This window comes from Typopeltis vanoorti, chromosome 4 (assembly GCF_054136105.1).
Source record: "Typopeltis vanoorti isolate ZY-2024b chromosome 4, IOZ_Tvanoo_1.0, whole genome shotgun sequence".
NCBI lineage: Eukaryota > Metazoa > Arthropoda > Arachnida > Uropygi > Thelyphonidae > Typopeltis > Typopeltis vanoorti.
The window spans coordinates 62,872,566-62,886,330 of record NC_143552.1 but is presented as its reverse complement, the minus strand read 5'-3'; the positions used below and the strand labels follow the sequence as shown (position 1 = coordinate 62,886,330).

The 13,765-nt window shown below is 33.9% G+C and overlaps 1 protein-coding gene across 4 annotated transcripts in view; it reads left to right on the top strand.

Moving 5' to 3' along the window:
* LOC150107363 (phosphatase and actin regulator 2-like) overlaps nucleotides 1-13,765 on the top strand; it is a 412,176-nt gene that overhangs the window by 120,452 nt on the left and 277,959 nt on the right. For 3 of the 4 annotated variants that reach the window (XR_016548240.1, XM_090391838.1, XM_090391840.1), the window contains exons 4-5: nucleotides 377-490; nucleotides 11,683-11,859. Coding sequence is in view for 3 of the 4 variants with exons in the window: in XM_090391838.1 (XP_090247964.1) it covers nucleotides 377-490; nucleotides 11,683-11,859 (291 nt within the window). In the remaining variant the exon portion in view is untranslated. The remainder of the gene's footprint in view (nucleotides 1-376; nucleotides 491-11,682; nucleotides 11,860-13,765) is intronic. The other variant, XM_090391839.1, reaches the window with a different exon arrangement.

The window sequence follows — 13,765 nt, the reverse complement described above, 5'->3', positions numbered from 1 at the left end:
CAATCTGACCCACATCATTTTCTCTGAGAAATACATCATTGTGTGCAATCATGTTCCTTCTTTTTTTCCACTTGTGTCTGCTGGAGTTGATATTAAAAAAAAAAAAAAAAAAAAAAGCATCTTAGGTTTGAAAACATTGATTCAGTCATTTTAATTAGTAATGAAATTACCATTTTTAATTATCACTTGAAAAGAAAAGATGTTGCGTTCTAGAACTGTGGCTAAAGTAGTAATATATTAAAAATATGAATATCAAAGCTCTTTGGTAGAATATGACAGGTTAAATAGTAAATATATATATTTATTATTATTTCTGCTGTAGTGTTATCACTGTTTTCGATTAATTTTTGGTAATCATTAAATATATAATCTATAGCACTAGAACGGAAAATATCAATGCGTGCTACTAAGGAAGAACTAATTCAAAGGGGTGTTTTAATGCCAGATGCAGACAAACACAAAGAGGGTCCTGGTAATCCTACAGAAAAGGGTAAGTATGATTCACTTGGAAAAAAAAAGTTTAAAATGCATTTAGACAGAATGCATTAATATTAAATGCTGCCATAAAATAACTGTGTACCAATTAAATATATTTAATAATGCTATTTAAATTTTAAGTAGAAAATAAAAAGGTTCAGAATTTAATTTTATTAAATATCTTTAGCACTAATAGCATTAAGTCAACATTGGCTAGATCTACTTTTGTAAAAACTTTTCACATCTATCCTCTTTTGGTTCAGAATCAAATTGCTTGTTGTTTTGACTCTCACTTGTCACCCATAAGCCAGAATATGTGATTCATCTGCATTTTGCACAATGATGCAAAAATGTTTTCATTCAGGAGAAAAAGTGGTAATCTTTTAAATCTTTTCTGCTTGCAAGCCTTAAGGGATCATGGCTTAAGGGATTTTGATTCTTTGGTGTGTTTGTGGGGAGGGGGGGGGGAGTGCCATTGAGTTATTCTAACTATAAGCTATGACATGTCCTTAAGATCTGTCATTTAAAATAACAGTTATATTGGCAAATTCTTTAATTTAGCTTGTAACACACATTGAATTTTTGATTGATTCAGAACTGACTTTCAAATCATAGATTTACTCTTTTGCTAAGATTTTTTTTGTGTGTATCATGTATTGTTTGAAATTGCAAGTTATGTTATGAACAGATAAACCTTCAGTAGGTGTATTTTGCTAAGACAAAGGTTAATGAGCTTAAACCAAATTGAAAGGGTCTGTTACATAAGTGATATGACTTATACTCACATTAGGAAGAAACATGGATCTGGATTTGTGAAGGATGTATGGAATTTTTTTCTTATGTAAAACCATTTTCTGATATTGGGTGGGAGAAGAGTTTTTTTTTTTTTTTCCCTAGCTCAAAAAAAAATCGTTTTTCAAATACTCATAATAGACAAAACAGCCTGAATCCGCATCTAACCACCAATAAGAATTAATCATTTTAAGTATCATGAGGCTTCATCTGTAAGCTAGATAAGACCATTTCTTTAACCTGATGCTTAATGAAAGATGGATACCTAAGGGTAACTGCTATTGACAATATCGTTTAGAAAAATGAAGTAATGCTGACTGCTACTAAACATAGTGATGATTTTGGTTTGGCATGAAACATAGCCTGCAGTATCTTCCATGTGGGAAAATGTTCTCTTATGTCAAACTTCTTGTTATGTAGAAACAACCAGTTGTGTGTGTGTGTGTGTGTGTGTGTGTGTGTAATATATATATCACACAATAAAAAAAAAAAAGTGAAATATTTGATCACAAATAAACCAAGTATGTACTTAACATATGAATTCCCTGATGCACATATGGTATGTACTTCAGTTCTCCATACCAAAATTTATTCAGGTATATACATACGAATGGATACTGTTAAATGGCACTCTTTTGCATAAGCATGAAAAATTACTCGTTCCTCTGCCTCTTTGTATATCTCAAACTCATGGATAACAATTAAAAAAAATAAAATAAAATTGAGAATTTTAATTTCATATTGCTAAATTTTTAATCATTGCAGATATGATAATGATCCTCTTTTATTCTTTTGTAGGACATGGTTTTATTACTAGGCATGTTAATACACTTAAAACTGTAGTGCTTCACAAAGCCTGTGATATGTGAATAGTTTGCTTTCAGTAAAATGTTATTTCAGAATTTTACTTAGATATAATTTTGTGGTGTGTATCTTGAAGGATGTACCAGATATGATATTCCAAGACAATTAATCAATTCTCACTGTAGCGAACAGTGAACTAATAAGAACAGCAAAAATAGCTTGTTTTAATGTATAGTGTGCTGTAGTGAGTTTCTTTGAAAACATCAATCTGCCTTTTGAAGATGTAGTTGTATCTTTTAGGTAGTTCATACTGGTGTTTGATATGGGGGGTGGGGGAGAGAGAGAGAGTGAGTTGTCTATTTCATTACAAGTTCCTTATTAACAGTTTCTTCCAAACTGAACTGTTATTTGTTCTGCTCCTACATCTTGATTTTCGAAGTATACATATTTAAGATGGACCTATGGTATCTTAGTCTTTTTTTTTTTCCCCTGCTTTTTTTCCTTTGAACATGTTTTGCTAATTTTATCTCCTATTCTGTTTAAGTAACAATCATAGATTTGCTCTGCTTACACATTCTTGAATATAAATGATGTCAAGTTCTTTTCTGAGATCCTCATTTTTAATATGACTCTATTCTGCCATTACCATCTATTCATTCTACTAATTTTCTTCAAAACTCTTGTATATGCTTCAGTCTAAGTTTTTTCTTCCCTTCTCTCTCTCTCTCTCTCTCTCGGTTAAGATCCATATGTTGCACTTTGTTTAAAGACTGTCAGTTAATTTATTCATCTGGCTTGGGATATAATCAGCTATACTTATTCTGTTATCTGTTTTCATATTAATGTCATTTTCACTAAAATTGTTCCTATGTGGCTAAAATGCATAACCCTTTCTAGAATGTTCAGTACTATTCCTAACTTATTTTAATGTTATTACAACCAACTAAATTATAAAGATGTTTATTAACTGGCTAATATTTTGCTGGATTTCAGACTAGCATCTTCAGAGCATATTACATACTACAGTTAATGTGATAGTAAGTGACTTTTGATTGGTGAAACAATTCAAATTGTAAGAGACAAAAAATCTGAAGTCCTAATTTGGTACCCGCTAATGCTTTAAAAAAGAAGTATTATAGCTATGTAGGAGTTGATTTTAAGATAAGCCTCCCAAATATTTAGCAAATTAATCCAACCATACTTATTCAGATTAGAAGAATGCTTCATAGTCATGGCTGGCTCTAAAAATCTTTCTGACCTGTAATAACATCTATAAAGCATATTTGTTTTCTTTCATCTATTGCTGTGTGAAGGGATATCCAAACTAGCATAATGGTTAGTTTCGATGTCATGTCTTTATTTACTAATGTATCACTAATGGACACCCTAGAATTAATACAGTCTAAATCCTCACCCCAATATCTTTTGAATTATTCAAATTTACTATGTATGCAGGTTATTTTACATGGAAAAGGAAAAATCAAGTGACTAACGGTACTGCTATGGGTTTCACCCTCTCTCCCCCACTTTAGCTAACTTTTACATGGACACTTTCAAAACAAAATACTTACCACAACTACATACAAGCCCTTAGTGTGGTTGTACTTTGTTGATGATGTGCTTGCCATTTGGCCCATTGACAAGACACCTTGGATTCTTTTGTTACCTTCCTACACGGCCAACATCCCAAAATTCACGCCACAGTAACTATGTGCATTTTGTCTAATTTCCTAATTGCTGGGTGACTAATGCTTCACTATCTTCTTCTATTTATAGAAAATGTAGCAGTTCAGTGCAGTAGTTGGTAGGTTATGTGGTGAAGACTGAGAGTTGTAGAGGTGCCTTCCCTCGATGAGTCTTTGGACTCCTTGGAGGTGTTTGAAATAATAATAATTTATAGAAAACCAACACACACACACACACAGAGGGAGATATCAGATATAACCTTTATACTACATTCAAACCATATGTTCAGTTAGCAACTCTGATATGCTTTCCTAAGGATAAACTTCATCCTCTGGCATATCCTGGAGTATCTGAAGTTCCATGTGACTGTGACTTGGCCTACTATGGACAGACAGGAAGATCTGTTAACACTGCCTTGGAGAACATAAAAAAAAAAAAAAAAAAAAAGAAATTCATTACCATTATTATGGCACATCTGGACTTGCAGACCATTCTTTGGACACCCCTTCATACAGGATTACATGGAAGAAAATGAATGTTCTTTATAGAAGTCATTACAGATCAGAAACATTATTTTTAGAGTCAACCATGGCAATGAAGTATTCTCCTAACTTCAAAAAGTATGGTTGATTTAATTTGCCAAAAATTTAGGAGATTGTTATCTTAAGATCAACTCCTAGCTGTAATATTTCTTTTTAACAATATTCAAAGGTTCCAAATTAGGACTTTAGATCTTTTGACCATTATTTGAATTGTTTCACTTCCTCATTGCTGCATGTTAACTGCAACATGTAATGTGCTCTGAAGATGCTAGTTTCAAATCCAGCAAAATATAAGCCAGTCAATAAATGCCATTTTCATAATTTAGAGCACGGCACCGTTTAAAATGAGTTATGAATAACATTCGCACTTAAGCTTGCCATTTAGGTTCAGTGCTTCATTCATTCGTATGGAGTTTCCTCCCTTTTTCCCCCCCGTCCCTGTTGGGGCAAGTTGATCCCCTCATGTGGGGGGGTTAAGTATTTATGGCTGTAGATCCATGCGTGTGTTCACGGGGCCGGTTTGCCTGCTTGTGGGATGAAAAACGTCAGATAAACTGGCGGAAAAAACCCTACTGCCCGTGCCCAAGACCGGCTAACTTGGCTATGGCTGAGGAAGATCCTTATATTCCTCACGTCTTCGACAGGAATTGAACCTGGGACTCCTTCCCCAGTCATATGGTTGCGAAGCGCACGGTCACTAGGCTAACCGTGTGGACAGGTTCATTGCTAATAATGGAATATTCTCTAGTGTCCTGTTTATCATAGTTGTCTTTTATTGCCTATTTTTCTACCAGATTTGTCACAGCAGTTATTTCATTTGGGCTAAACACACTTGAAAGTACATAGAGTAAAGAACTGAGCTTAATATCTTTTATTTTTATTTTTTTATATTGATCCCATACATGAGAGGTTGAAAGACCTGTGAGCACATCAGTGCTGTGTGAGGTGAGGGTGAGAACTGATATAGTTTGACTTTGTGAAGAATTGCAGGTTGCAGTTGTTTGGAAATACTTCTTGTGGAAGTTCTGTTCCAGAGGATGATGTTGATAGAATAAAAGAGGAAGAAGAGAAGCAGGCTTAGTGTGTTTACAATTGCACAATTGAAGGGGTGTTGGGCAGCTGCTACCTTCGTATTCATAGGTGCAATAGAAAGGGGAGAATTATTTGCCAGTTCAGTGGAGCAATGATCTTTGAAGTACTTGTAGACCAGGCCAAAACATTGCATTTGTGAGATAGAAGTTGAAGTGAATCTGAGAGAGAGAGAGAGAGAGAGAGAGAGCATCTATGAGCTGAATTGCTCTTCACTGGAGAGCATAAAGAATTTTTGGAGAAGTTTTAGGTGCACTACCCCCCCCCCCCCAAAAAAAAAAAAAAAAAAAAAAACGTGAACAGGATGCTAAGTATGAAGTTGGGATTTGCATGAAGTTAAGAGCTGGTCAGGAGTAAAATAGTATCTTGAATGAAAGAGGAAGCCTAGTTTTTTGGATTCTGAGAAAGCTATCGATGCATTTATGCCAACCAGAAGAGACTGGAGGTAAGTGTAAGTCCAAACATCTGATTATATCTGATTTGTGTATTACTGAGGGTAAGGATGGTGAGTCTTACCTCATCTCTTTTGTGAGAGATGAGGTAAGACTGTTTTAGTGGTATTGAAGTTGACCAGATTATTCCAGCCCCATTGAAAAATAGTGTGTAGATCAATGTTTAAGGCACAGGTTGTAGATGGTCTTGACACTTGGGTTGTCTCTGCTCTGCATGGTTTGTTAAATGAGTAGGATGAGTGGAGAGTAGTATTGTCTGCAAAGTTATGGATAGAATTAGTGGTTATTGTGAGTAGGTCATTTATGTATAGGAAAAGCAGAGTAAGTGATAGGACAGGGCCTTGAGGTAGCATTGGTGGTGATGCTCAAAGAGAGGAAGCCATCTACCATGACTCACACAGAATGACCAGGGAGAAAGTTGTCTACCCAATTACAGAGGGTGACAGAGAGACCAAAGAATGGCAATTTGTTTAGTACTCCTCAATGCCACACAATGGTTAAAAGCTTTAGAAATGTCAAGGGTGCCGCACAAGTTTCTCTGAACCTTTCCATGGTACATGTCCAGTGGTGGGTGATGTAAGCTATGATGTCAGCTGTGGAACTTGAATGCTGTAATCCATACTAGCGGTCACTGATTAATTGGTGGGCTTCTAAGTAGTGGAGGAGTTGGCTGTTGACTTCCTCCATTATTTTGGAGAGGACAGAGGTGATGGCAAGTGGTCAGTAGGAGTGTCGATAGACTTCTATCACCCCTTTCTTTCTTTCTTTTTAAATAGGATGGATATGAGATTTTTTTTCCATGCATTGGGATAAGTACTAGATACGTATAACAAATTATAGAGACAATGTAGGCTGAGTGTTAGCTCAAGAGCTCAATGTTTGGGAACAATTGGAGAGATGCTATCAAAACCAGAAGATTTTTTTAAAGTTTAAGTTATGTAGTAATATTCTAATGTTCTTTTTGTTGAAAAACTACAGGAGGCATATGGTGCTCAAATTCCAGTATGGTAGTAGGTGATTTTCCTTGGTCATCTGCGCAGGAGTCTGAGGAGAAGAGTGATGCCATCAGGGAGAAAAAGAGGTGGAAGTGTAGGAGAGCAGAAATTTCAGCCAGTGGCCTTGGCAGGGGACCAGAAGGCATGGCTTCCATTTGGAAAGGAAGAAAGTTTTCTGCTCTTGGACTTCATGAAAGCAGATTTATTATCTGCTAATGACTGTTTACAATTGTTGCATGCTTTAGTATGGGCATAGTATGAACCTGGATATCTTAATGCAAGCCACCTGTGATAAGCTGAATTTTTTAATTTTTTTTTTTTTTTTTTCAACTATTTTGGTACACTTACTGTTGAACCAGGGCTTGGAAAGTAGATAAGAATTTTGGGTAAAATTTGGAATGAAAGCCCTCATGCCAGTGAAGATAATTTCTGTGCCTCATTTGCAGCAGGTGTTAGGGTCAGATGAGTAGAAGCAGTAGTCAGATTAAGAAAAGGAGGAGCAGAAATTCTGGAGGTCATTCCATTTGGCAGCTTTTTATTGCCAGAGAATGAGAGGTCAGGAGTGGTTTGAGGAAGGGCATTCTGTAAGAGAGGGGATTTGAACAAGATTTTGGTCTGAGTTTCCAGCTTCTACAGTGTATCTGGAAGGGGAGCTCATTGAAAAAAAAAAAAAAAATCCAGTGTATTGGGAGAGAGAAGCAGGTTATCAAGAATTTGTATAGGTAGATGTACAATTTGCATTATGTCATTGCTTATGGCAAAGAATTCTGCCTCTTGTTGAGCTTGGTCAGTGATGTTGGAAAAGGGGAGGAAGCCATTTGGAATTGTGCACATTCAGGTTGCCTTGCAAGATGACCTCACTATTATGACAGCTGGATTGCAAGTGGTTGAGCTTCAGAGAAGGAATGTGAAGAGCTCTGAGTGATCATCAGAGAATGGTAAATGCAGCAGATGAAAATTGCATCTGCTGATGAGCAAGGAAACTTTGAGTGACACACAAGGAGGTTGAAAGCAAGGGATTCTGAATTATCTGCTCCTTGGCATGCACTGTCTGATCTCACAAAAGTGCAGGTGCTACCCTTATAGGGAAATGAATTGTTGGGTGTGTAATTTGGAGGTGAACAATAGTGGATTTAGATGCTGTTTAGGTTTCTGTCAAGAGTAAGAGGTCTGGTCTGAATGACTGTAAGTGATGGTGAATGTCATTAAAGTTGGTGTTAATGCCATAGATGTTAGTAAAGTTTATGTGAAAGTGAGTTTTTATGGAGGAAATTCTGACATGGTTTGTATGTTGTTGATTGCCAGTGTTGTCTTTTTGGTAGGAATTAGTTTATGAGAGAGATTTTTTTTTTTTTTGTCGCTGTGTTACTTATCGTTTGTAAGATTCAGCCTTAGTTCATTTATGATTGGATGGAAGGACAGAGTGGAGATATCAGTGAGAGGAGATATTCTTAGACATAACATCCATATAGAGGGTGACCAGTCTCTTTGCCATATAAATTCTCATAGACATAGCACTCTCCTTAATGATATGGACCATATAGGTTATAACTAGCAGTGGAAACAGTATATAATCCTTGCCTTACATTTAATTTAGCAGCAAACCATTTTCCTATATATGTTTCGGTTCAGTTCTAACTACTGATGTGCAACTTAAAAATTTTTATGATAATTCCCCCCCCCCACACACACACATAAAATCAAGAAACCTGTAACATGACAGTGTCGCATGTAGGCAAATAATTAAATGCGAAAGAAAAAATCTGTTAATGATTTGTGAATGTCTAGATGCTGTAGTCCTTGGGTAAAAAACAGAATGGGGACAAAGTTACTAGAAGTAAGTAGATAGAGGAGGATGAGAAGTTGGTTCGATAAGTTTTCAGTTTATTGCCCTTTCCTGGATAGCATTGGGTACCAAATGATATTTTTCTACAAATGGGAGAAGAATAGTGTTTTGGAGGTTGAAGAGTCTATGAATGTGATGTGTTTGTGTCAGGAAATGCTAGTGGAGTCATTCAGCATAAGAAGAAACTCTTGACTGGAGATCTGAATATTATCAAAAGTAAGAAGGAGTGAAGTGAGATCTTTGGAGAAATAAGAAATGTTTTGGTAGTGTTGAGTTCAATAGATTATCCTCATCTCAGCAGAGAATGGCATTGGAGATTAATGTTTAAGATATTGTTTATGCAAATGTTGAAGCTTGCATCATTTGAGCATTATAAGGTTTGTCAAATGAAGAGGAGGAATGGGATGGACTATCAACAAAATGGTGGATAAGATTTAAGGTTACTAAGAGAAGGTCATAATGTATAGTCAGAAGAATGTGGGTGAAAATATTCTTCCTAGCTCGCAGTTGTTTTGTCGCTTTACATTAAAAAAAAAATGAACAACAGAAAAAAAAAAAGGAAATATAAAGCATGCTACCAAATATCGAATGTCGAAACTTTTTATGCTAATAGCCCTAGTGTTGTGTATGCAAAATTTATGTTTCATATGAATTAGACCACAGAACTTTCATTTATATACAAGCTGCGAGCATGAGGCTAAATATACTCTGAATAAGTTTGCAGTAGGGTTGATTGTACATACTTGAATCAGTACACCTATTTTTTTAAATTATAAATTGTAATGATTTTGTTTTTTCCTTATTAAAATATAATATGTGGATTTGAGATTTTTATTTTATTCTAATTCTTTGACTCAGAGGTTCCCAATCCTTGGATGATGATACATACTGAGTTTACTGTAGTTATTTCAATGAAGTGCTTGCATGTGATGTGAAATTAATCTTAATGCAAGCAAGGCTATAGATAGTTTCAGAAATCCAGTTTTTCTTTTAGTATCCTTGTTTGGTTGAGATTTTCAACTAATTTTAAATAGTCAAGCTTTTGTTATTATGGATACTGTCTTTTGTATGCTATTTCTTAGAACTGGATTGAAACTTCCATGAACTTAGCCATGAAATTGCATGGGAGCTAAAAGAACAAGAAGAGGGTAGAAAACCTTTATCATATTAATTTATTTTTATGGCTATTACAAATAAATGCCTTGTTATTCTTTTTTAACATTTTGAGTGAATCAGAGATCACAGAAACTTATTGCTGGATAGATTTTAAGGAATTTAACACATTGGATTTTTATTAAAATCTGCTGAGCATCTTGGTTTTGAGTTAAAATTGGGTGACATCTGGTACCTAGATTATAACGCAAGATTTTAACAGCATGAATCATGTTGGCAACAATGCTTTGTAGTGATAAAGTCCATGCTGGATCTCAATAGCAAGTTCTCTCCTTATAACCAGTAGTTTACCTGTGAAACAACTGTATTATAGTTTGACCTTTTTTGTGTCAGGAATAGGGATAAAATAAAAACACATGACTTGATTAATTCTAAGTTTCATAGCAGCTTCAGTAAGATTAAAATTTGCTGGTATTGTAAGTGGTTAGATCAGTGGCCCATAAGGGGTAATTTTTTTTTGTACCATCTATGAATGGCTGAACCATTCATCTATGAAATTTATATACTAGTACTGTAGATAGACCTAGTGTTAAATAAATAGGAGAAAATAGTTGATCTTAGCTTTAAGGACTGCAATTTCTAGGAAATGTTACAGGTAATGCAGTATAAAAATTTTAGAATGGAAAAAGTTGAAAAAATTGTCATCTGGAAATAAATAATCACTGACTATCTTTATAGAGCGTAATTAATAACTGCCTCTTGAAGTACAAGTCATTTGAAAATTATAAAAGAAATAGCCTTTTATGGACATAAAAGAAATAGCCTGTGTGGATATGTTCCTTATCAGATTAGATTAAATGTATTAATTTACAAGAGCAACTTGAATTTTAGGATGTTATTCTTCGACTCCTTATTTTACCATAATGGAAACTTTCTTGTTTTACTGTCCCCCTGATAATTTTCTTTTGTATATCAAGACAGTGCCTTAAAATGTGTATGAGATGCAAATTGCTTCATCAGTTTCAGTCCAGAAATTCAAAATATTCTTTCATTTTCTGTTTATAGTGAATGAAAAATAAATTTTCATTTAAATCAGTTGCTCTGTAAGTGCAGTGCAATAAAAGTTTAACAGTTTTAGGTTTCATAGTTGAGATAGAAATCTTTAAAATATGTAAAGAATAAACTTGCACATTGTTAAGTTTCTTTCATTCTTGATTTAAATGTACTTATATGAGAAAGCAGACTGCAAAAGTACAATAATAATAATAAAGTGGTATGATATGTAGCATATGTTTGAATGTTTGTTTTTATTTACTTATAAATGAGTTGTTACATCATTACAAGTTCATCCAGATGACTTAAATTTTGCAACAAATATTTTAGATAAATGGCATGATGCCATCTTCCATCTATGAATGAACTTGGCAGAAATAGGATAAGACAAGGGCACCTACAGTGTGTCATTTCCCCACCCTCCCTTTCACCATTTCAGAACTCTGACTCATCTGCTAAATATAGCATTTTCTGGATACCACTTCAAGGCTTTTATATTCTTTAAATTCTTGGACAATCCACAACTAGCAAAGTTTGAAGCCTACTTCTTGAGGGTGTAGTCTCTACTGTCTCTCTCAACTTGCTATTATTTAAAAAACATTTCATTCTTAAATTGTAAATATAATTAGGCAGCTCATCAATTTTGAAGTATGAACTGTATAGTTATTCAGAACTCTTGTTGGTTCTTCCAATTCTAAACTTCATTTCATAATTGAAATGATTGATGATTTCTTTTTTCTTCCTTTTTAATGTTTCTTATCACCATTATTATATACAAATTAATCCTTTTTTTTTTCTCAATAAGCAGTCTTAATCAACTCTTTATCTTACAGAAAGCAAACAAGTTGGTGGTACTCAAGCTAATGGTTCTGTTGCAATGGAAAATAGTTCTCGGGAAACCAAAATATGTTTTTCAGCACCTGTATCACCATGTGATTCCATATCGTCAACATTGAGCACCTCATCAGAATCAGAAGGGGATACTCCAGTCTCACAGAGTAATACCCTCTGTAAGTCATTGCTGAACCTTAGTTTTGTATTTTTTTAGATTGAATGAATTTTCTAAAGAATTCATTCCATAAAACAGGTGAAAAATTCTGGCAAATCAAATGTTTGAAATATTTAGTTTTTTATTTGCTGAAATAGATGAAGGTTGTAAAGCGTTTAGATTGCTATTATCAGGTGTAGTACTTTATTTGATAGTATGTCAATATTAAGCTTAGTTTGTATTATTTCTAAACATTGTTTCTGCAGCATTCTTAATTAAAAAAAAAAAAAAAACTTGAACATAACTAAAGATGATAATTTTAAGCTTTATTTAAACATATCAAGCCATATAACAGATATTCAGGACTTGAAAAAATTCACTTTTCTGCTTGTTCTTGAATTATTTCTAATGTTAAAAAAATGAGAAGAGGAATTTCTATTTAATCTTTAGAATTATTTATATAATATTGATTCTATGTCATATTTTATCTTTTGAATATTTTGTATTTGTACATATGCATGATGGTCATTACACACACAAACAAATATTTTGTTGGTTAATAAGAGGATAGGATAGGCAGACAGGTAACATAAAAATTATTAAAGAGTGCTCAGGTGTAATGTGAAGTAACCAGTTAATTGCAGCATGGTAATTTTTAAATAAACCAATGGCTGGTTTATACTATATATATATAGTATTTTTTTTTTTAATTTTCCAAAATATATGATTTTTAATATTCTTAAAAATGCAACTTAAATGTTTTTTTCAATGTTTTCTCAGCTGTTGCTGTATCATATGACATTACTGGCCCAGTCCATCCACCAACAGAGCTAATCAGAATGCAGAAATCCACTAATGTGGTTAAATATATGTAGACTTAAGGATTTCATTTTATTTAGTTTTTATGTTGACTATGAATGTTTTTCCCCCCTTCGTAGAAGTGATTCAAGACATACCATAAGTGTTGAACTAAAAACATATGAAAATGATCACATATCATTAATAAATCTCATGTGTCACTTATAACACAAATCTTTTCTTCATGTCTCATAAATGAAACACACTTCAGCATTGGCAGTTACACAGAATAAAAATTAGCCATAGCAAACCATAAGAAAAGCTTATAAATAGACTAATCCATGAATGTACACAGGACTGTGATATATCAGGTGACCATGGTTGACACAACTCACTTGATTTATCATAGTTGCATGGAAAATATTGTGCTGACTGGTGAACCAGCACAAAACTTTTCGAGTAAACAGTATTTATTAAAAATAAATAGTTTACTATCATATGCAGTGGAATTGTTTGAACTGTGCAGTGATAGCTAACTTTGCTGTTCTATGTCTTTCAAGAGATTAATTAAGAGTAAAGTAATGTAGGGAAAAAAATCCCTTGATGATGCAGTTTCTAGTGTGCTAGATGAAGTGGTAAAGCATTTCTTTATTGCATTGCTTAGTAGTTTCCTTTTTTTAAACAAAAATAAAATCTTAAAGTTGAGTGTAACAATGTTAAAGGACTAAGAAGAAGAACAGTTAATTACTCAATTCCACTTTTCACCTTTAAAGGCTTAAATTCATTAATCAATTTAAATGCAACTTAAGCAGTTTTGCTTGTTTTCTTGGTATAAATGAATCATGACAATGATTAAGATAGTCAAGGAAGGAAATGCCTGACATTTTTTACATGGAGATGGGAGGGATGGCAGTTGAAATGCATTGCTGAAATGTGTCGTGAGTGCTAAGAATGTTAACGAGTTTAAGATATAGAATGATAAATATGCTGCTCACTCAGTAAGATCTCTCACAATGAGCCCGACTCCATAGAGATTTATAATAATAATATCAGCATATTCATATCAGCATTATTTATTTATTTTTTGCAGATTGGGTTTAACCAGCTTATGTTTTGATCTTCTAAAGCAT